The sequence below is a fragment of the Pelophylax lessonae genome, assembly GCF_965119305.1.
Source record: "Pelophylax lessonae genome assembly, chromosome: 6".
Taxonomy (NCBI): domain Eukaryota; kingdom Metazoa; phylum Chordata; class Amphibia; order Anura; family Ranidae; genus Pelophylax; species Pelophylax lessonae.
The window spans coordinates 19,374,635-19,396,979 of NC_138773.1; the positions used below are offsets into that span (position 1 = coordinate 19,374,635).

The window sequence follows — 22,345 nt, forward strand, 5'->3', positions numbered from 1 at the left end:
TGAGTAGCTCGGCATCCAACCTTGTGCAAATGGGGTCTTTCATGCTGTCATGCCTGTTGAGGGACCCTCGTATAAAAAGGCTGAAGGAGAATGACCTGTACTGGGTGGCCACGCTACTAGACCCCCGGTATAAGCAGAAAGTCTCTGATATGTTACCTAATTACCGGCAGGCGCAAAGGATGCAGCAGCTACAAAATAAATTGAAAAGTATGCTTTACACAGCATATAAGGGTGATGTCACAGCACAACGGGAATCCAACAGGGGAAGAGGTGAAAGTAATCCTCCTCCTACCACCACAACCACGCCGGCAAGGACAGGACGCTTTACAGACGTCTTGTTGATGGAGGACATGCGGAGCTTTTTTAGTCCTACGCATCGCCACAGCCCTTCTGGGTCCACCCTCAGAGAACGACTCGACCGACAGGTAGCAGACTACCTTGCCTTAACTGCAGATATCGACACTCTGAGGAGCGATGAACCCCTTGACTACTGGATGTGCAGGCTTGACCTGTGGCCTGAGCTATCCCAATTTGCCATTGAACTTCTGGCCTGCCCCGCTTCAAGTGTGCTGTCAGAAAGGACCTTCAGCGCAGCAGGAGGTATTGTCACTGAGAAGAGAAGTCGCCTAGGTCAAAAAAGTCTTGATTACCTCACGTTTATTAAGATGAATGAGGCATGGATCCCGAAGGGACTGACAGTGGGGGATGCATTTGACTAAAAAAGGCCTGGTGATGACTGAGATGCCTTGGGCTAAAAATGGTCCACACGCTGCTGTATTTAATCATTCTCTGCATGCCGGATGACTTACGTGACGTCTCCGCCACCAACTACGGTTCAAGCTGCAATGTTTTAGTGCACTTTCTGCCTTGAAAACCTCAATTTTTCAGGCTGCAACAATACCTACTTTTTCATGCATGTGTACATGCCTAATTTTTCTGGCCTCTGGTGCTACACTGTGGCTGCAAAAAAACAAAAAAAAAAAGGCACATACATGTGTCAATTCCCCTTTGTGATCGTTACCTTGTCGTGGTGAAGGGGCTTGCGTATCACAATGAAGCGATCACCTCTAGGAGTGTGTTGGCACACCCCAGATGATAAGGTCGTTGCTTCATTGTGAACAGACCAAAAGCGATCCGCGGGATAATTTTTCATAGAAAAAATATTCATTTTCTTTCATTCTTTCTGCGGAGCTGGGTATTTTTTGGCCACGTTACTGAATGCTCATGAACAATGGCTGTAGGCTCATGCGTCCTTTTGAAGAGGGGACAAACCTGGTGGTCAGTCGAACCCAAGGCAACATCATCGACCTCATCCCATATGCGTTTTTTCTGGAGCGTGCCCTGCGAAGAGTACTGGATCAGGCTGTAGATGAGCATGAAGAGGAAGAGTTGTGGTCCCCATCACCACCAGAAGCAGCCTTGTCGTTGTCAATTGCTGGACCTGTGGCAACGCAGAGAGAGGAGTCTGAAGAAGAGAAGTCAGAGGAGGAAGGTGGCTTTGAGGAGGTGGAATACCAGCCACAGCAGGCGTCCCAGGGGGCTTGTTGTCACCTTTCGGGGACCCTTGGTGTTGTACGCGGCTGGGTGGAGGAAGAGACCTTCAATGATGTCAGTGAGGACAAGGAACGGGACATGGCTAGCTTGGTATCCAACCTTGTGCAAATGGGGAGTTTGCGGTTGTGTAAATGGACTGACTGACTGACTGTTAAACGGGGAGTTGGGTCTGTCAGAGTTTGGTCTGTCACTGTGAAGCGGGCGTAACCCTTACACTACTTGACCGATACAACATCATACCTGATCGTATTCACACACTGGATGTTTTAAAGCACGTTATTCCAAACAATTTAGGAATGTTAGGTGATTTCTGCCCTTTATGGATCAAAACCCGACTCTGCGTCAACTACGTAATTTTCCATGGTAGTTTTGCCATGGATCCCCCTCCGGCATGCCACAGTCCAGGTGTTAGTCCCCTTGAAACAACTTTTCCATCACTATTGTGGCCAGAAAGAGTCCCTGTGTGTTTTAAAATTCGCCTGCCTATTGAAGTCTATGGCGGTTCGCCCGGATCGCCGGTTCGCAAACATTTGTCGATGTTCGCGTTCGCCGTTCGCGAACGGCGAAATTTAGGTTCGCGACATCACTAGTCATTATTACAGTAACAGTGCATATTTTTAGCACTGATTACTGTAGTAATGTCACTGGTCCCCCCCAAAGTGTCAAAAATGTTAGTCAGGGGTCCAATCTGTCCGCTGCAATGTCACAGTCCCCCTAAAAATCGCAGATCACCGCCATTACTAGTAAAAAAAAAAAAAAAAACAATAAGAAAGACATAAATCTTTCCCGTAGTTAGTAGACGCGATAACCAATCAAAATACGCTTATTGCAATTTTTTTACCAAAAATATGTAGCAGAAAACAAATTGGCCTAAAATGTTAAAAAATTTGGATTTTTCTTTTTTTCTTTTGAGAATGTCATAATATAGCAGAATGGGAAAAATGTTGTTTTTTTTTTTTTTTTCTTCAGAATTGTCGCTTTTTTTTGTTTATAGCGCAAAAACAGAGGTGATCAAATACCACCAAAAGAAAGCTCTATTTGTGGGAAAAAAAGGACATCAATTTTATTTGGGTACAGCGTCGCACGACCGTGCAATCGTCCGTTAAAGTAACGCAGTGCCGAATTGCAAAATATGGCCTGGTCATTAAGGGGGAAAATCGGTGATCCCGAGCGTGACTCGGGGTTGATTTTTTCTATCAGGAGCGGTAACCCCGAGTCACGCTCGGGGTAGATGTGCAGAGAGCGCAGCGGTGTTCTCTTACCTTCTCCTGGCGATCCAGCGATGATCTCTCATTGCTGTGACCGCCAGCCGAGAGTCCCGCCGCTCCTCCGTCCTCCGTCGGTGTGATGACTTCCTAGTTCCGTTCCCTGCAGCAGCAATGCTGCATGGGAGCGGAACTAGGGAGGGAAATTCAAAAAAAAAAAAAAAAATGTTGCACAAAACACAAACACATAACACATTTTATATTATATATATATATATATATATATATATATATATATATATATATATATATATATATATATATATATATATATGCATATATATATATATATATATATATATATATATATATGCATATATATATGTGTGTATATATATATATATATATATATATATATATATATATATATATATATGCACACACACACATATATATATATATAAAATTATATTATTGATTCAATTATAATTCATGCGTTATATATATATATGTGTGTGTATATATATATATATATATATATATATATATACACACACACATATATCTATATATAATATATAATGCATGAATTATAATCTAATCAATAATATAATTTTATTATATATATTATATATTAAATAATATTATTGATTAGATTATAATTCATGCGTTTGTGTTTCAAATTTATCACATCTGGGATGTCTACTAGAGTCTTGTTTTGGTCAGGTTTAAGTCAGTAATTACTAAGAATTGTAGGCCTATAATACATAACGCCAAATTTCCATGAAAACAATTGTACCGCTTTTGGTACATAATTCCTGACATAATCATACCGCCAGGGAGGTTAAGCTATAAACATTAGGCTATAATGCAATTATGTTTTTGATTTATAATCAATAAATACTGCACTAGGATTTTTTTTACTTTGGCAATTTCACAGTTATTGGTGAATGGTTTGGAGCAAAACCAGAATCCACATAAAGAGCAGAGAGGATACTAATGGATCCTGCTATACAGAATACCTAGGAGAACAAAGCTCTTTATGTTCTTCCTATAACTAGGGGTCCGATTCCTGGACTGAGTGTGTATATTTACAAACATGTGGTGATTCATAAGGGTTGAAGGATATAAAAAAAGAAAAGGACCCAATTGAAGTTCTTCATTCCGTGTTGGGTCACAATATTTGGACTTGGAACTTGGCGGCTGATAAGAGAGAAGAGCTTGTCCTTCTGTATGAGGCCCTGGCTCCATCAGTTCAGAAGTTGGCCCAGGTTGCAGAGGGGTTCTTCAAATATCTTTTGCTTGTGTGCATGGTAATTTCAGAGGCTGTGGCTTTTAGGAACTAAATAAAAGATGCCCAGGCCCCATCAGTTCAACAGCAGGGGCCGGGTAAAGGGAAGGGGCTATTTACTAATTTTCGGGAGCAAGTAGAGTACCCCGCCCCCCAAACTGGGGCTCCTGACAATTTAATTAAAGTTCTGGACTTCTTTTCTATCAATCTGTTGGGGAAGGCCAGAATTTAATTTAATTGTCAAATTCTGAAGCAGGAAGAGTTTACTCCACCTGATCCCAAAAACTAGTAAATAGTCCCCTCTCTATCTCTGGTCTGTACTGCTGAGCTGATGGGGGTCAGGCAATGGCACACTTAGGAGGTGTTGCCTGCACTAGGCACTGGAACTCTGGGGGTGCCAGCCAGATGGCTGCCTGACATGTTTATTTTTTTGTTGCTGTCAGACAAGTAGAAGCTGTGCTGTATGCAATCTAATGTGGGCAGTTCAGAGCCAAGGGAAGGCCCCTCCTTGGCTCCGGTCACATGACAGAGCTAAGGAGAGGACTTCCCTTACTCTGAACTGTGGTGGACTAGCAAGCAGATCTTCAGTAGAGGAGTCTTAACAGGGGATCTGTACTGGAGAATGTCTGTACTGGGGGAGTCAGTACTGAGGAGTGCCTGTACAGGGGGGTCTGTATGGGGGGACTGTATTGGGGATTTATGTACTAAGGGAGTCTGTACTAAAGGGTTAGACTAGGACGGTGGTCTGTAATTAGGTGGTCCTGACACAGAAACAAACAGGGTGTTAGATTTGGATTTTCTAAGGGTCACTGAAATCATCACTGGCACTGGGTTCTGGTTCAGGCAGCACTCCACAAAATGGGGACCACCCTTAGAAAAAATTGGAAAGGATCCAGGGTTGAGAATCCACACACATGCAATCCTATAAGAGTGCCAAACAAACATCCAAGAGTGAAAGGTACTGTCATTTCCTGATAAAATTGATTCATAGCAGACTAAATGCAATGCATTTTGGGGCCAAACACAATCCCTCTTCATCAAAGCTACCAAACAAGTGCAAATTTTAGAAAAATCAAAGCTCAAAAGGCATAAATATGAAAAATGATGATACATGTAAAAAGTAATGAATTTGAAAGTCAAAGGGTACCTTTGTATTTGTACTTGTTTTGTAGCTCTGATCTGTTTTGCCCCCAAAATGGGTTGGATTTATTATGTTATGAATAGGGTTGATCGAACACCTAGATGTCCGTGTTCGACGGGTTCGGCCGAACTTTAAAAAAAAGTCCGGGTCCGTGTCCCGGACTTTTACCGAACTTTTCCCGGACACCGAACCCCATTGAAGTCAATGGGGACCCGAACTTTAAGGCACTAAAATGGCTCAAAAACACCAAAGGAAAGGGCTAGAGTGCTGCAAATGGCAGCAAAACGTAATTAAGAGCATGGCAAGTGCTCTGCAAACAAATGTGGATAGGGAAATAACTTAAAACAACAAAAAAAAAACAGAAAAATAAAACAATGTTCTTCTTCATCTCTGAAGGACGAGGCCCATATGGAGTAGGAGGGAGGTTGAGGTGGTGGTGGATGTGGCGGTGACATAGGCGTGCGCACAGGGTGTGCTGGGTGTGCCTGGGCACACCCTAATCACCTAGGGCACATAGCATTGCCAGTGAGGAGATGGGAAAGATCTCCCTGGGACCTGCTCTGCTCTATTTCTCCTTGCCTACAGGTACATGGCCCCGATACATTACTCTCCCTGCTGGCAAACACATGCATGTGTATTTCAACTTTGGGGTGCACACCTTAATGCAATAGGCTGCGCACACCTATGGGCGGTGTAGGTGGAAGCGGCGGTGGAGGAGGACCAGGGCCGGATTAACAGCATCATGGGCTTGGTGCTGAGGATTTTGAAGGGCCTTAAGGGCCGTGCCTTGCCATGCACCCAGAGGAGGAAGGGTGCAGCCATGCATGCCTAATTCAACATGGGATGCTGTCTCTGAAGCCCATAAACACATCCATGCATCGCCAACTGTCCCTCCTCCACGCTGTGTGGGGAGGTTCTGAGGGTGCTGCCTGGGGAAGCGAGCATAGAAGCCAGACTTCTGTGTTTACAAGTGACAGAAGAGCGGTAACAGTGAATATGGCCAACCCGGGGCCTATATAAAAGGTAGGGGCCTGGAGCTGCAGCTCCAATAGCCCCTACATTAATCTGGCCCTGAGGAGGAGGACGAGGTAGCCAACACTGCTTCTTTTCAAAAATTTTAAATGAGGGTACACCCCAAAAGAGTGAGAAAGAGCAAAAATGGAACAATGGGTGGGTAAGGTCGGTATCCATTGCTATTCTGCATAAGGTACGGAAAAGTCCCGTGGGATCCATGCCTGGTTCATTTTAATGAACGTGAGCTTGTCCACATTGTCTCTGGACAGGCGGCTGCGCTTGTCTGTTATAACGCCCCCAGCCGTGCTAAATACCCGTTCAGATAATACACTGGCTGCAGGGCACGCCAGCACCTCCAAGGCGTAAAGGGCAAGCTCAAGCCATGTGCCCAATTTGGAGACCCAGAAGTTGAAGGGGGCAGACCCGTCATTCACTACATGTAGGCGTGTGCACACATACTGCTCCACCATGTTGGTAAAATGCTGCCTCCTGCTAAGACGTTCCATCTGAGCTGCTGGTGCTGCTGTTTGTTGTGGCGTGCTGACAAAGCTTTTCCACATTTCGGCCATGCTAACCCTGCCTTCTGAGGTGCTGGCGGTGCCCTGGTTGCGTTGGCGACCTCCTCCTCCTCCTCCTCTGCCTTGTGCTTCCACTGTGGCCCCGCTGTCAGATGGGAATGCCAGCAGCATGGCGTCTACCAGCGTGCGCTTGTACTCGCGCATCTTGCGATCGCGCTCCAGTGAGTGAATTAAGGACGGTACGTTGTCCTTGTAACGGGGATCCAGCAGCGTGGCCACCCAGTAATCAGCACAAGTTAGAATGTGGGCAACTCGGCGGTCGTTGTGGAGACACTGCAGCATGTAATCGCTCATGTGTGCCAGGCTGCCCAGAGGCAACGAAAGGCTGTCCTCTGTGGGAGGTGTATCGTCCGTGTCCTCTGTATCCCCCCAGCCACGCACCAGTGATGGCCATGAGCTGGCCTGGGTGCCACCCTGCTGTGAACATGGTTCCATCTCCTCCTCCAGCTCCTCCTCCTCCTCATCCTCCTCATCCTCCAGAACTGTGCCCCTGCTGGACAATTGCGTCCCTGGCGTTTGCGTGTGCAGGAACCCACCCTCGGAGCCCCTTGCGAATGACTGCCCTGAAAGCCTTGGAAATGTTACCTCTTCATCCTCCTCCTCCTCCTCATCCTGTGCCACATCCTCTTCCATCATCGCCCGAATTGTTTTTTCAAGGAGGCATAGAAGTGGGATAGTTAAGCTGAGAACGGCGTCATTGCCACTGGCCATGTTGGTGGAGTACTCAAAACAGCGCAACAAGGCACACAGGTCTCGCATGGAGGCCCAGTTAAATTAAATAGCGGAATAGAAAATATGATCCAAAAAAAGTGTATGTATATCACACGTACACAACCACACTGGGCCCCAATTACTATTGTTTGTACCCCTAAAAGGCTAGATGAGGAGTAGGGGGAGTATGGAACAGGCAGCACCCTCAAACCTTCAGAAGTATGAGATGAACCCCAACAACTTGGAAAGGTGGATCTCTCTCACACGTACCGACACAGACTATCCCGCAATTCAATTGATCCTCAAAGGTTTTTATTGAATAGCGGAATAGGAAATATGATCAAAAAAAGTGTATGTATCTCGCACGTACACAACCACACTAGGCCCCAATTACTATTGTTTGTACCCCTAAAAGGCTAGATGAGGAGTAGGGGGGGTATGGAACAGGCAGCACCCTCAAACCTTCAGAAGTATGAGATGAACCCCAACAACTTGGAAAGGTGGATCTCTCTCACACGTACCGACACAGACTATCCCCCAATTTAACTGATCCCCAAAGGTTTTTGATTAAATAGCGGAATAGAAAATATGATCCAAAAAAAGTGTATGTATATCACACGTACACAACCACACTAGGCCCCAATTACTATTGTTTGTACCCCTAAAAGGCTAGATGAGGAGTAGGGGGGGTATGGAACAGGCAGCACCCTCAAACCTTCAGAAGTATGAGATGAACCCCAACAACTTGGAAAGGTGGATCTCTCTCACACGTACCGACACAGACTATCCCCCAATTTAACTGATCCCCAAAGGTTTTTGATTAAATAGCGGAATAGAAAATATGATCCCAAAAAAGTGTATGTATATCACACGTACACAACCACACTGGGCCCCAATTACTATTGTTTGTACCCCTAAAAGGCTAGATGAGGAGTAGGGGGAGTATGGAACAGGCAGCACCCTCAAACCTTCAGAAGTATGAGATGAACCCCAACAACTTGGAAAGGTGGATCTCTCTCACACGTACCAACACAGACTATCCCCCAATTTAACTGATCCCCAAAGGTTTTTATTGAATAGCGGAATAGGAAATATGATCAAAAAAAGTGTATGTATCTCGCACGTACACAACCACACTAGGCCCCAATTACTATTGTTTGTACCCCTAAAAGGCTAGATGAGGAGTAGGGGGGGTATGGAACAGGCAGCACCCTCAAACCTTCAGAAGTATGAGATGAACCCCAACAACTTGGAAAGCTGGATCTCTCTCACACGTACCGACACAGACTATCCCCCAATTTAACTGATCCCCAAAGGTTTTTGATTAAATAGCGGAATAGAAAATATGATCCCAAAAAAGTGTATGTATATCACACGTACACAACCACACTGGGCCCCAATTACTATTGTTTGTACCCCTAAAAGGCTAGATGAGGAGTAGGGGGAGTATGGAACAGGCAGCACCCTCAAACCTTCAGAAGTATGAGATGAACCCCAACAACTTGGAAAGGTGGATCTCTCTCACACGTACCAACACAGACTATCCCCCAATTTAACTGATCCCCAAAGGTTTTTGATTAAATAGCGGAATAGAAAATATGATCCAAAAAAAGTGTATGTATATCACACGTACACAACCACACTAGGCCCCAATTACTATTGTTTGTACCCCTAAAAGGCTAGATGAGGAGTAGGGGGAGTATGGAACAGGCAGCACCCTCAAACCTTCAGAAGTATGAGATGAACCCCAACAACTTGGAAAGGTGGATCTCTCTCACACGTACCGACACAGACTATCCCGCAATTCAATTGATCCTCAAAGGTTTTTATTGAATAGCGGAATAGGAAATATGATCAAAAAAAGTGTATGTATCTCGCACGTACACAACCACACTAGGCCCCAATTACTATTGTTTGTACCCCTAAAAGGCTAGATGAGGAGTAGGGGGGGTATGGAACAGGCAGCACCCTCAAACCTTCAGAAGTATGAGATGAACCCCAACAACTTGGAAAGGTGGATCTCTCTCACACGTACCGACACAGACTATCCCCCAATTTAACTGATCCCCAAAGGTTTTTGATTAAATAGCGGAATAGAAAATATGATCCCAAAAAAGTGTATGTATATCACACGTACACAACCACACTGGGCCCCAATTACTATTGTTTGTACCCCTAAAAGGCTAGATGAGGAGTAGGGGGAGTATGGAACAGGCAGCACCCTCAAACCTTCAGAAGTATGAGATGAACCCCAACAACTTGGAAAGGTGGATCTCTCTCACACGTACCAACACAGACTATCCCCCAATTTAACTGATCCCCAAAGGTTTTTGATTAAATAGCGGAATAGAAAATATGATCCAAAAAAAGTGTATGTATATCACACGTACACAACCACACTAGGCCCCAATTACTATTGTTTGTACCCCTAAAAGGCTAGATGAGGAGTAGGGGGAGTATGGAACAGGCAGCACCCTCAAACCTTCAGAAGTATGAGATGAACCCCAACAACTTGGAAAGGTGGATCTCTCTCACACGTACCGACACAGACTATCCCACAATTCAATTGATCCTCAAAGGTTTTTATTGAATAGCGGAATAGGAAATATGATCAAAAAAAGTGTATGTATCTCGCACGTACACAACCACACTAGGCCCCAATTACTATTGTTTGTACCCCTAAAAGGCTAGATGAGGAGTAGGGGGGGTATGGAACAGGCAGCACCCTCAAACCTTCAGAAGTATGAGATGAACCCCAACAACTTGGAAAGGTGGATCTCTCTCACACGTACCGACACAGACTATCCCCCAATTGAACTGATCCCCAAAGGTTTTTGATTAAATAGCGGAATAGAAAATATGATCCCAAAAAAGTGTATGTATATCACACGTACACAACCACACTGGGCCCCAATTACTATTGTTTGTACCCCTAAAAGGCTAGATGAGGAGTAGGGGGAGTATGGAACAGGCAGCACCCTCAAACCTTCAGAAGTATGAGATGAACCCCAACAACTTGGAAAGGTGGATCTCTCTCACACGTACCAACACAGACTATCCCCCAATTTAACTGATCCCCAAAGGTTTTTGATTAAATAGCGGAATAGAAAATATGATCCAAAAAAAGTGTATGTATATCACACGTACACAACCACACTAGGCCCCAATTACTATTGTTTGTACCCCTAAAAGGCTAGATGAGGAGTAGGGGGAGTATGGAACAGGCAGCACCCTCAAACCTTCAGAAGTATGAGATGAACCCCAACAACTTGGAAAGGTGGATCTCTCTCACACGTACCGACACAGACTATCCCGCAATTCAATTGATCCTCAAAGGTTTTTATTGAATAGCGGAATAGGAAATATGATCAAAAAAAGTGTATGTATCTCGCACGTACACAACCACACTAGGCCCCAATTACTATTGTTTGTACCCCTAAAAGGCTAGATGAGGAGTAGGGGGGGTATGGAACAGGCAGCACCCTCAAACCTTCAGAAGTATGAGATGAACCCCAACAACTTGGAAAGGTGGATCTCTCTCACACGTACCGACACAGACTATCCCCCAATTTAACTGATCCCCAAAGGTTTTTGATTAAATAGCGGAATAGAAAATATGATCCCAAAAAAGTGTATGTATATCACACGTACACAACCACACTGGGCCCCAATTACTATTGTTTGTACCCCTAAAAGGCTAGATGAGGAGTAGGGGGAGTATGGAACAGGCAGCACCCTCAAACCTTCAGAAGTATGAGATGAACCCCAACAACTTGGAAAGGTGGATCTCTCTCACACGTACCAACACAGACTATCCCCCAATTTAACTGATCCCCAAAGGTTTTTGATTAAATAGCGGAATAGAAAATATGATCCAAAAAAAGTGTATGTATATCACACGTACACAACCACACTAGGCCCCAATTACTATTGTTTGTACCCCTAAAAGGCTAGGAGTAGGGGGAGTATGGAACAGGCAGCACCCTCAAACCTTCAGAAGTATGAGATGAACCCCAACAACTTGGAAAGGTGGATCTCTCTCACACGTACCAACACAGACTATCCCCCAATTTAACTGATCCCCAAAGGTTTTTGATTAAATAGCGGAATAGAAAATATGATCCCAAAAAAGTGTATGTATATCACACGTACACAACCACACTAGGCCCCAATTACTATTGTTTGTACCCCTAAAAGGCTAGGAGTAGGGGGAGTATGGAACAGGCAGCACCCTCAAACCTTCAGAAGTATGAGATGAACCCCAACAACTTGGAAAGGTGGATCTCTCTCACACGTACCAACACAGACTATCCCCCAATTTAACTGATCCCCAAAGGTTTTTGATTAAATAGCGGAATAGAAAATATGATCCCAAAAAAGTGTATGTATATCACACGTACACAACCACACTAGGCCCCAATTACTATTGTTTGTACCCCTAAAAGGCTAGATGAGGAGTAGGGGGAGTATGGAACAGGCAGCACCCTCAAACCTTCAGAAGTATGAGATTGTGTTCACTGTACCCCACAAAGATTGAGTTCACTGCACCTCACAAAGATTGTGTTCACTGTACCCCCCAAAGATTGTGTTCACTGCACCCCACAAAGATTCTGTTCACTGTACCCCACAAAGATTGTGTTCACTGCACCCCAAAAAGATTGTGTTCACTGCACCCCAAAAAGGATGTTGTTCACTGCACCCCAAAAAGGATGTTGTTCACTCCACCCCAAAAAGATTGTGTTCACTGCACCCCACAAAGATTGTGTTCACTGCACCCCAAAAAGATTGTGTTCACTGCACCCCAAAAATGATTTTGTTCACTGCACCCCAAAAAGGATTTTGTTCACTGCACCCCAAAAAGGATGTTGTTCACTCCACCCCAAAAAGATTGTGTTCACTGCACCCCACAAAGGATTTTGTTCACTGCACCCCAAAAAGATTGTGTTCACTGCACCCCAAAAAGGATGTTGTTCACTGCACCCCAAAAAGGATTTTGTTCACTGCACCCCAAAAAGATTGTGTTCACTGCACCCCACAAAGGATTTTGTTCACTGCACCCCACAAAGATTGTGTTCACTGCACACCAAAAAGGATTGTGTTCACTGCACCCCAAAAAGATTTTGTTCACTGCACCCCAAAAAGATTGTGTTCACTGCAGCCCAAAAAGATTGTGTTCACTGCAGCCCAAAAAGATTGTGTTCACTGCAGCCCAAAAAGATTGTGTTCACTGCAGCCCAAAAAGATTGTGTTCACTGCAGCTCACACACAGAAAAATGGATGTGGATCACTGACACCTGCCTATCTCCAATCCCACACCACACAGCAATATCGATTGTAGTTTGTAGAACACAGTTTCCCTAAAATTCAGCAGACTCTGTCCCTAACAGGATTGAGAAGAGATCGTAGATCAGGATTGAGTGCAGATTCACCCCACCCCCCACACAGCAATATCGATTGTAGTTTGTAGAAGACACTGACCCTATAATTCAGCAGACTCTATCCCTAAAATGCCTACAACTCGCCCTGCCTAAACACTCCGACCTGTCCCTCAATTCTATCCGGACACAAATGGTTTTTTCCTGCCTATCTTTCCCTAATCAGCAGCCAGCACGTTGATGTGTGCTCTGTCCCTGAATCTAAGCAGCATAATGACGCCGCTGCGGCTGCCTCGAACTTATAAAGACTTGGTCACATGCTTCAGACGGCCAATCACAGCTACTGAGACATTTGCAGGCATGGCTGGGATGGCTTAAGGCACACCAGTTAAACGATTGTTGATTGGCTGTTGAAAGCCCGCCATGAAAAGAGCGCCAAAGCATGCAAAACCCGGAAATAAAACGACCGAACACGGATTTTTACCCGAACATACAGTAAAGTGTCCGTGTCCGTGTTCGGGTACAAAAAATCCAATTATTCGGTACGAACACGAATAATACAGTCCGTGTTCGCTCAACACTAGTTATGAATCAATTTTACCATTAAATTCTATTGGTCTTTTGGATGTTTGTTTGGTGTTCTCATTGGATTGTATGTGTAATTGCTGGGTGTTTGTATTGATTGGGTCTTCACTGGGAGGTCTCTACTAAGAGGCTATACTGGGAGGGGGGTGTCTGAGGGGTTCTGTACTGGGGATCCATATTGAGGGGTTAGAATGGGAGGGGGTAATCTATATATGTACTGGGAATCCATATTGAGGGGTTAGAATGGGAGGGGGTAATCTATATATGTACTGGGGATCCATACTGAGGGGTTACAATGGAAGGGGGTAATTTATATATGTACTGGGGATCCATGCTGAGGGGCTAGAATGGATCGGGTTAGGCTAGAAGGGGGGAGTCTTTCAGGCAGGCTCAATGATGGGGGGAGTCTTTCAGGCAGGCTCAATGATGGGGGAGTCTTTCAGGCAGGCTCAATGATGGGGGGAGTCTTTCAGGCAGGCTCAATGATGGGGGGAGTCTTTCAGGCAGGCTCAATGATGGGGGGAGACTTTCAGGCAGGCTCAATGATGGGGGGAGTCTTTCAGGCAGGCTCAATGATGGGGGAGTCTTTCAGGCAGGCTCAATGATGGGGGAGTCTTTCAGTCAGGCTCAATGATAGGGGGAGTCTTTCAGGCAGGCTCAATGATGGGGGGAGTCTTTCAGGCAGTCTCAATGATGGGGGGGGGGAGTCTTTCAGGCAGGCTCAATGATGGGGGGAGTCTTTCAGGCAGGCTCAATGATGGAGGGAGTCTTTCAGGCAGGCTCAATGATGGAGGGAGTCTTTAAGGCAGGCTCAATGATGGAGGGAGTCTTTCAGGCAGGCTCAATGATGGGGGGAGTCTTTCAGGCAGGCTCAATGATGGGGGGAGTCTTTCAGGCAGGCTCAATGATGGAGGGAGTCTTTCAGGCAGGCTCAATGATGGAGAGAGTCTTTCAGGCAGGCTCAATGATGGAGAGAGTCTTTCAGGCAGGCTCAATGATGGAGGGAGTCTTTCAGGCAGGCTCAATGATGGGGAGAGTCTTTCAGGCAGGCTCAATAATGGAGGGAGTCTTTCAGGCAGGCTCAATGATGGAGGGAGTCTTTCAGGCAGGCTCAATGATGGGGGGAGTCTTTCAGGCAGGCTCAATGATGGAGGGAGTCTTTCAGGCAGGCTCAATGATGGGGAGAGTCTTTCAGGCAGGCTCAATAATGGAGGGAGTCTTTCAGGCAGGCTCAATGATGGAGGGAGTCTTTCAGGCAGGCTCAATGATGGGGGGAGTCTTTCAGGCAGGCTCAATGAAGGGGGGAGTCTTTCAGGCAGGCTCAATGATGGAGGGAGTCTTTCAGGCAGGCTCAATGATGCCCCACAATTTTTAATGGCAGCCCTGAACAATGATTTAGCATTTACTGAAGTCTGGGAGGTGGTGTAGATACATAAGTCACTTAGTGTAGATACGTTTGGACTAGTTGTCCTTAACAGAAAACAGAAGATGGATATGGAAGAAATAAAAAGAGACAGAAAAAATCCTTGTATGGTTAAGTTCTGTTGTCATCTTTGTTTTCTGCTCTTTGTATTTTGCACAGGACTGAGACCCCTGATAGTGGTGATTCTTAATGTGAAGGACAGCAGTGAAGAAGGGAAGAGGTGGATTCTACAGACCCTGAGCTCTATTGGAATACAAAGTAGACATCTCTTCCTCTTTAGCAGACTGGAGGAAGATATCTACACGCAACACCTCAATCTGAAAATCCAGACGGAACCTGTGCCCATAGGTTAGCTTGAAAAATTATTAGACCGTATAAGAACTAAACAGGATTATGGCATTGATACAGAATAATGATTCATTTTAGATAAATATCTACAGGGTCCAAGAAAAGCCCCTAAGGCTGGGTTCACACTATGTGCGGCGCGGGGTACAAAAGGGGGTCCGTTGTGTCCTCATTCACCGTTTTAAGTCCGAATTAGGTTGGATTTTTTGCCTGAATTCAGACCGGAAACAGAGCCAAAGACGCAGAGGACCATTCTGCTTTGAGCTCCGCGGCCGCCCCGGAGATGTGTGAACCCGCTCCATTGCGAGGCAGTCACACTCTCCTGCCATTCTAGTTGGACGCGGAGAAACCCACATCCAATTTGCATAGTGATTGGGTAAAGAAATTGGGAAGACTTTAAATTAGATTTACTCTGGTAGACGCGCTGCTTCTGGCATTCCCACATGACAGCGGGGGCACAGTGGAAGCACAAGGCCAAGGCAGAGGAGGAGGAGGAAGAGGTCGCCAACGCAGCCAGGGCACCGCCAGCACCTCAGAAGGCAGGGTTAGCATGGCATAAATGTGGAAAAGCTTTGTCAGCACTCCACAACAAGCAGGAGCACCAGCAGCTCATATGGAACGTCTTAGCAGGAGGCAGCATTTCACCAACATGGTGGAGCAGTATGGGTGCACACGCCTACATGTAGTGAATGACGGGTCTGTCCCCTTCAACTTCTGGGTCTCCAGATTTTAAAGCTGAAGTATAATATGCTTATACAGTATTTTGTCTTGCCTGCTTCCTTCTTCCCAGTCAACAAACAAATGAGAAATGTATCCACTTGCTGCCCCCTGGCAGTAGATTAACTGCTAGGGGGTGGAAGCTACAGGCTCAGCGACATGTGCACTGCCATAATCCCATGACCGCTGTGTCATCAGGTGGACACAGCAGATTATGGTGCTTAGTACCTGTCTGCTGTGAGAGGCCGGGGTATCATGTGATCGCTATGAGCAATCATAATGATCACTTGATAACTTGAAAGCAAACTGTCAAGAATGGTTTTTATTCATGACATTTTGCTTACTGTTGTGATGTTGTGGTTGGTCACAAGTGATCACATGGTACCTGGGCCCATCACAGCACCCTGTACCATGTGACCACTCACAACATCACAATAGTAAACCCTAAATCATGAATAAAATCCATTCATGACTGTTCAAAGCATTGCTTATAACAGTGATCATCACTGTTATAAGCAATAATAGTGTGAACAAAAATCCCTGATCATCTCCCCAGAGCAGTACAGTGTCACTATGATGATACTGAACTACACTGATGACAGTATGTAAAAAAATAGTAAAAAAATTTACAAAAAGTTTTACAAAAATGAATGAAAAATTGTTTAACATTTTATTTTTATTACATATTGTCACCAGTCAGTATCTCTGACCGCCGCCACATCAGTCATATGATGATGCTGTACTGCACTGGTGACAGTATGTAAAAAAAATTGCCTCTTACTAAAAAGCTTGGACTGTGTAATTTCCAAAAAGTGGTAATTTGGGGAATATTAAACTGTCCTGAGTGTCAAGAAATGAGAGCAGTTCAGTACATCAGAACTAATCAGTTTCCAAATATACAGTATATACACCATAGATTGTGGACTATATAAATTTCAGGCAGACTACATAATATTCACTAATTTGGGTTATTTTTTAACAAAGAAAAAAATGAAAATTTACTTTGAGAAATAATAATGGACTTTAAAGGCACGTATAATAAAATTTGACAATTTAATAATCTAATTAAAAATGTCCACATAATACAAACACAAACTAAATATCTAAAATATGGCTCATGTGCCAGGATGTGGGGACACACCAGGTAACGATGAAGATTGTAAATCTCCAATCTCATAGATGTAAGCTACCTTGTGTTCCAAGAGACCTTAATATACGGTTGGTGCCTTTGAACCTGGACTTGAAAGATTTTGAAAGGGATGCAATCTAGGAACAACATAGAGACCTTTGGTGCACCCAGGGACCCTCACTAACAGGGTGTCACTAAAAGGACTATCATACATCTGGGTTGAACTACAAGGGAATATGTTGTTCCCTTTGCATCTCTTTCAAAATCTTTCAAGCCAAGTAACCAAACATCTGATTGTTATTTATACTAGTGATCAACCGATATCAGTTTTTCGTTGTCGATACCGATTTTTTTGCCAATGCATATTAGTATCGGCTGGTATGCGCTGATATTTTCGTACATTTAATTTTTTTTTTTTCTTGACAGGTACTCTTGTGGAGGGATCTGGGAGTCTGAAAGACCCCAAACCCCTCGTTTGCACTTAAAAGAATTCAAAACGCTAAGTTTGGCTGTTTTGAATGCTGTATTTTTTTAAAATCTGGCGCCAGTACCCGGAAGTGATGTCATGAAATCACTTCCGGGTTTTTGCATGGAGACCCAATCAGAGCCGAATGCGGATTTGATTGGGTCTTCAGCGGCCGTGCAGGCTGGTTGCCTGGGTATCCTGGTGGGATGGGAGACCCGGGCAAGCCTCGGAAGGCGGCGGGAGGGGGGGGATGTCCCCTCCCACTCCTTGTAATGATAGCCAAGTGACTTCTCAGCCGCATCAGTTGTCATTACAAGACAGCCGACCGACGGCTATGGACGCCGGTACCTGGGTGATGCCTCTAGCTCCAGGCATCACTCCGGTACAAGCACTTTCCCGAAATATCGGCAATATCGGTAACCTCAGGGGCCGATTCCGAAATATCGGGGAAAGTGCATATTGGCCCTTGATATATCGGCTTTGCCGATAATCGGTCGTTCCCTAATTTATACACATCGAACTTGTTTGTATTAATAAATACAGTGTTAAATAATTTCTTCTCTTCAGTCTTCACTAAAGAATTGGGGGGCTACACTAACCCAGTATGTAATGATAAATTAAATAATACACCTCAGGAGGTACCGCCATGGCTAACAGAAGATAGACTTAGAACTAAACTAGAGAAACTTAACATAAATAAATCACCGGGACCGGATGGCTTTCACCCGAGGGTTCTTAAAGAGCTCAGCCAGGTCATAGCCAGACCATTATTCTTGATCTTTAAGGATAGTCTACAGATGGGTATGGTGCCAGTTGATTGGAAGAAAGCCAATGTGGTACCAATATTTTTAAAAAAAGGCAAAGATATATCCCAGGTAACTATCGGCGGGTCAGCCTAACATCTGTAGTCTGCAAGATTTTGGAGGGAATGTTAAGAGACTACATACAAGATTTTAGTAATGAAAACGGTATTATTAGTAGTAATCAGCATGGATTCATGAAAAATTGTTCTTGCCAGACCAATCTATTAACCTTCTACGATGCAGTGAGTTGCCATCTAGATAAAGGAAAGCCGGTGGATGTGGTGTATCTGGACTTTGCAAAGGCATTTGACACCGTTCCCCACAAACACTTATTGTACAAACTAAGGAAGGTAGGTATGGACCATAAGGTGAGTACCTGGAGAGAGAACTGGCTCCAGGGGAGAGTCCAGAGGGTGATGATTAATGGGGAGTACTCAGATTGGGCACGTGTGGAAAGTGGGGTCCCCCAAGGTTCTGTCCTGGGACCAAGCCTGTTTAATGTATTCATAAATGATCTAGAGGAGGGGATAATCAGTACAATCTCAGTATTTGCAGATGATACTAAACTAAGCATGCCAATATCTTCTATGCAGGATGCGGAAACCTTACAAGCAGACCTGAACAAAATAACGGGGTGGGCAACTACATGGCAGATGAGGTTTAATGTTGAAAAATGTAAAGTAATGCACTTGGGCGTCAGAAACACGAAAGCAAACTACTCACTAGGGGGGGAACCTCTGGGTGAGTCTAGGATGGAAAAGGATCTGGGGGTCCTAGTGGACAACAGGCTTGGCAGTGGCATGCAATGCCAAGCCGCTGCAAGCAAATCCAACAAAATACTGGCATGTATAAAAAAGGGGATTCACTCCAGAAATAAAGAGATTATTCTCCCACTCTACAAGACTCTGGTCCGGCCACATCTGGAGTATGCTGTCCAGTTCTGGGCAAAGGTCCTCAGGAAGGATGTGCTGGAACTGGAGAGAGTCCAGAGAAGGGCAACAAAAATAATTAGGGGAATGGAGGACATCAGCTATGAGGAAAGACTACAAGCACTGAACTTATTTTCTCTGGAGAAGAGAAGATTGAGAGGGGATATGATATCAATGTACAAATACTGTACGGTTGATGACCCTAGCATAAGGAACAAACTATTTAGAGAAAGGGAATACAATAAGACACGTGGCCCCTCATTAAAACTAGAGGAAAAACGGTTTAACCTTAAAATACGTAAGGGGCTCTTTACTGTCAGAGCGGTAAGGATGTGGAATTCTCTTCCACAAGCAGTGGTATCAGCAGGAAGCATCGATAGTTTCAAAAAACTATTAGATGGGCACCTTAAAGACCACAACATACAGGGGTATACAATGTACGGTTAACAGCAAACACACACACATCATAGGTTGAACTGGATGGACTGATGTCTTTTTTCAACCTCACAAACTATGTAACTATGTAAAATAATACATTTATTCAAAATATGTGAAGTGTTTTATTTAATAACAGTAATATCTTACTTTAACATTTTACTATGGACAATACTGTGCATACGTTTTAGCCAGCAGAAAATAAAATAATGTCAAATACAAATTAATTCAAATATTTATATTTGACTGGTTTCCTTTTATCAATTTTACACTTGCAAAGTGAACGAACAAAATAAAAATCTTCATCAAATGATTACAATGACCTTTTAAATAACCTTTGGCTTAACAGCATTATTTCAAAATGGTACTCAAAAACAACACACGGTCTTGGATTTCAACAATATGTTTACAGTCTGAACTTGAATAGAATTTGATGTAAAATTCAAGTCAAATTGAAATTTAATTTCGTTAATCAGATATTTTGGTAAAATTTGTTTGTACTGTAATTCAGGGATTTTGGATATATCCGAATAATGAAAATCAATCCAAATATTTATTCGGAACAAAATGAACCGACATGTCTATCATAAACCAAACAGTATTTACAAGTCTTCACTTAACCCAAAAGTCCTAATTGAATCAGCCTTTTACTGCCTTTTGTTATTTTATGTGTTCTTATTTTATTGTTATTATCATTATTATTACTTTAGATTTGATGGCAGTAGCTCTTTTTATTTTTTCCATTAAAGTATTTGAATTTTATGTAATGGTCCTTAGCATTTTATAGCATTTTCATTTATCTATTCAGTAGGTGCTGATGTTGGCAATGCAAAAGAGAAAAAAAACACTCTACGTGATGCAATTAAAAATTGGACAAGACACAAAAAAAAAGGTACATTTTTAATTGCTTCATGATTCATTGTTAATGGATATCTCAAGTCATCATTAGCTTCACCCCTTTGGCCATTTCATGGAGTTCATCTTGAACCTATTTTTTTCTGTCTCCTGAAGTCTTCAAATATGTAAGCTGTACTCCAAATCATGCTTCAGGCAGGAAAGAGGAATGCGTAATTATTAATAAATATACTGTTAGACCTTGTTTACACTTGCTTCAAAATGTGGCATTTGAATGCCAATCAGAGCAGCTATCACTAAATAAAACGGTTACCTTACAGTCCTGCACAAGCTATTGAGTTTTCTTTGCTTCACTTCAGAAATTATACCCCACGTCGTTTTCTTGGTGCTTCACCGTATCTCCAAAGCCTCCATAGAAGTCCATCACAGAATTCTCTATAGCCGTAGAGTGGTGCTTCAGAGTTAGCTTCACTTTGTGTTGTATGTATTGGGAAAAATAGAAAGCCTACACATACAGGGCATTTTTAAACTTCATTAAAGCTTAAAAAAAATAAAATAACAAAAGCATCAAAAATGCATGGTAAAGCGATAGACGCTTTCATGTGTGTTACTAATCAACACAAGTGTAGACAAGCTCTGTCCCTTGCCAGAGAGTTCATCTTTAATAATGAACCCATCTTCTTCTGTCTCCTGACCTCTCCCTCCATGTGATATTATATTGTTTCAGATTCTCGGCCACCACTTTCCAACCTAGACCCCTCAGGCCCGGACTCATCTTTGAGTCCTCCTTTCTTCTATCCAGGACACACACAAGAAAAGCCACCTCATAAAGGTGAGAATCTATTTAAAGACTGTAAAATGTGTCTTCTGTTACAATAGAATGTATGTCTGTTGATGTCATATCTGTGTTTTATTACATAGAATCTATAAAAATAGAAGGTCCTCCCAGTTCTTCCAAACCCCCAGAGGTAAGTAACAGTTTTTTTTTTTCTTTCAATCAACAAAAAATATAGATTTGCCTGTTTGATTTTAGGAGAAGAGCGATTTGATTTGCCAGGTTAAACCAAGGTTGAGGTTGATTCCTCCAAAGCATGATATGTAAACCTTGCTTGGCTTGTCATGCAAGGCTCGGTTCACACTGCTGCAACTTGCGATCCAACTTATGAGACTCCAGGTCGCATAACATGTGAAATCCCATGTTAGTCAATGAGAGCTGTCTTAATTGGTGCTACTGAAGTCACTCTGGCTTTAGAAAGGTTCCTGTACTACCTCAGGGCAACTTTTTTCCAACTTGTGCCCATAGACTTTAATGGAAGTCGCCTCCAAGTTCAATCCTCATCTATATTGATGTAGTTTGAATCCGACATTACAGGAAGATTACCCAGGCAGTGCAGTGAAGCCCCTCCTCAGCTTCAAAATTGCAACAAAAATGCTAAAGATGGATTACTTTGATGCAGTTGGCCAGCTTAAACATATATTGTAGTATATGTGAACTAAATACAGTAAAACCTTGGTTTGCGAGCATAATTCATTCTGGAAACATGCTTGTAATCTAAAGAAAAATTCCCCATAAGAAGTTATTAAAACTCAGATGATTCGTTTCACAATCATTTATTCATAAATCCATCAGTTTATAGTCCATATAAAAAGATTATAGCGATGTGATAGGTTGTATAACCATAAAATGTCCATCCACAAATGGCGCCTCCACAAGGGGATTAGAAGCAAAATCCAGCAGGAGCTACAGAGCATAAAAGAGAAGAGGGGTGCCTCTAAGTGTAGCAATATG

General features: G+C 43.5%; 1 protein-coding gene across 1 annotated transcript in view; it reads left to right on the plus strand.

Annotated features, from left to right (window-relative positions):
• The window catches only part of LOC309557634 (uncharacterized protein), a gene marked incomplete at both ends in the record, with an annotated part of 47,535 nt that extends 25,496 nt beyond the window's left edge, over nucleotides 1-22,039 (plus strand). The window contains 5 exons of the mRNA XM_082260423.1: nucleotides 15,037-15,225; nucleotides 20,513-20,593; nucleotides 21,284-21,388; nucleotides 21,478-21,524; nucleotides 21,929-22,039. Of these exons, the coding sequence (XP_082116549.1) occupies nucleotides 15,037-15,225; nucleotides 20,513-20,593; nucleotides 21,284-21,388; nucleotides 21,478-21,524; nucleotides 21,929-22,039 (533 nt within the window). The remainder of the gene's footprint in view (nucleotides 1-15,036; nucleotides 15,226-20,512; nucleotides 20,594-21,283; nucleotides 21,389-21,477; nucleotides 21,525-21,928) is intronic.
• Nucleotides 22,040-22,345: the final 306 nt, after the last annotated feature.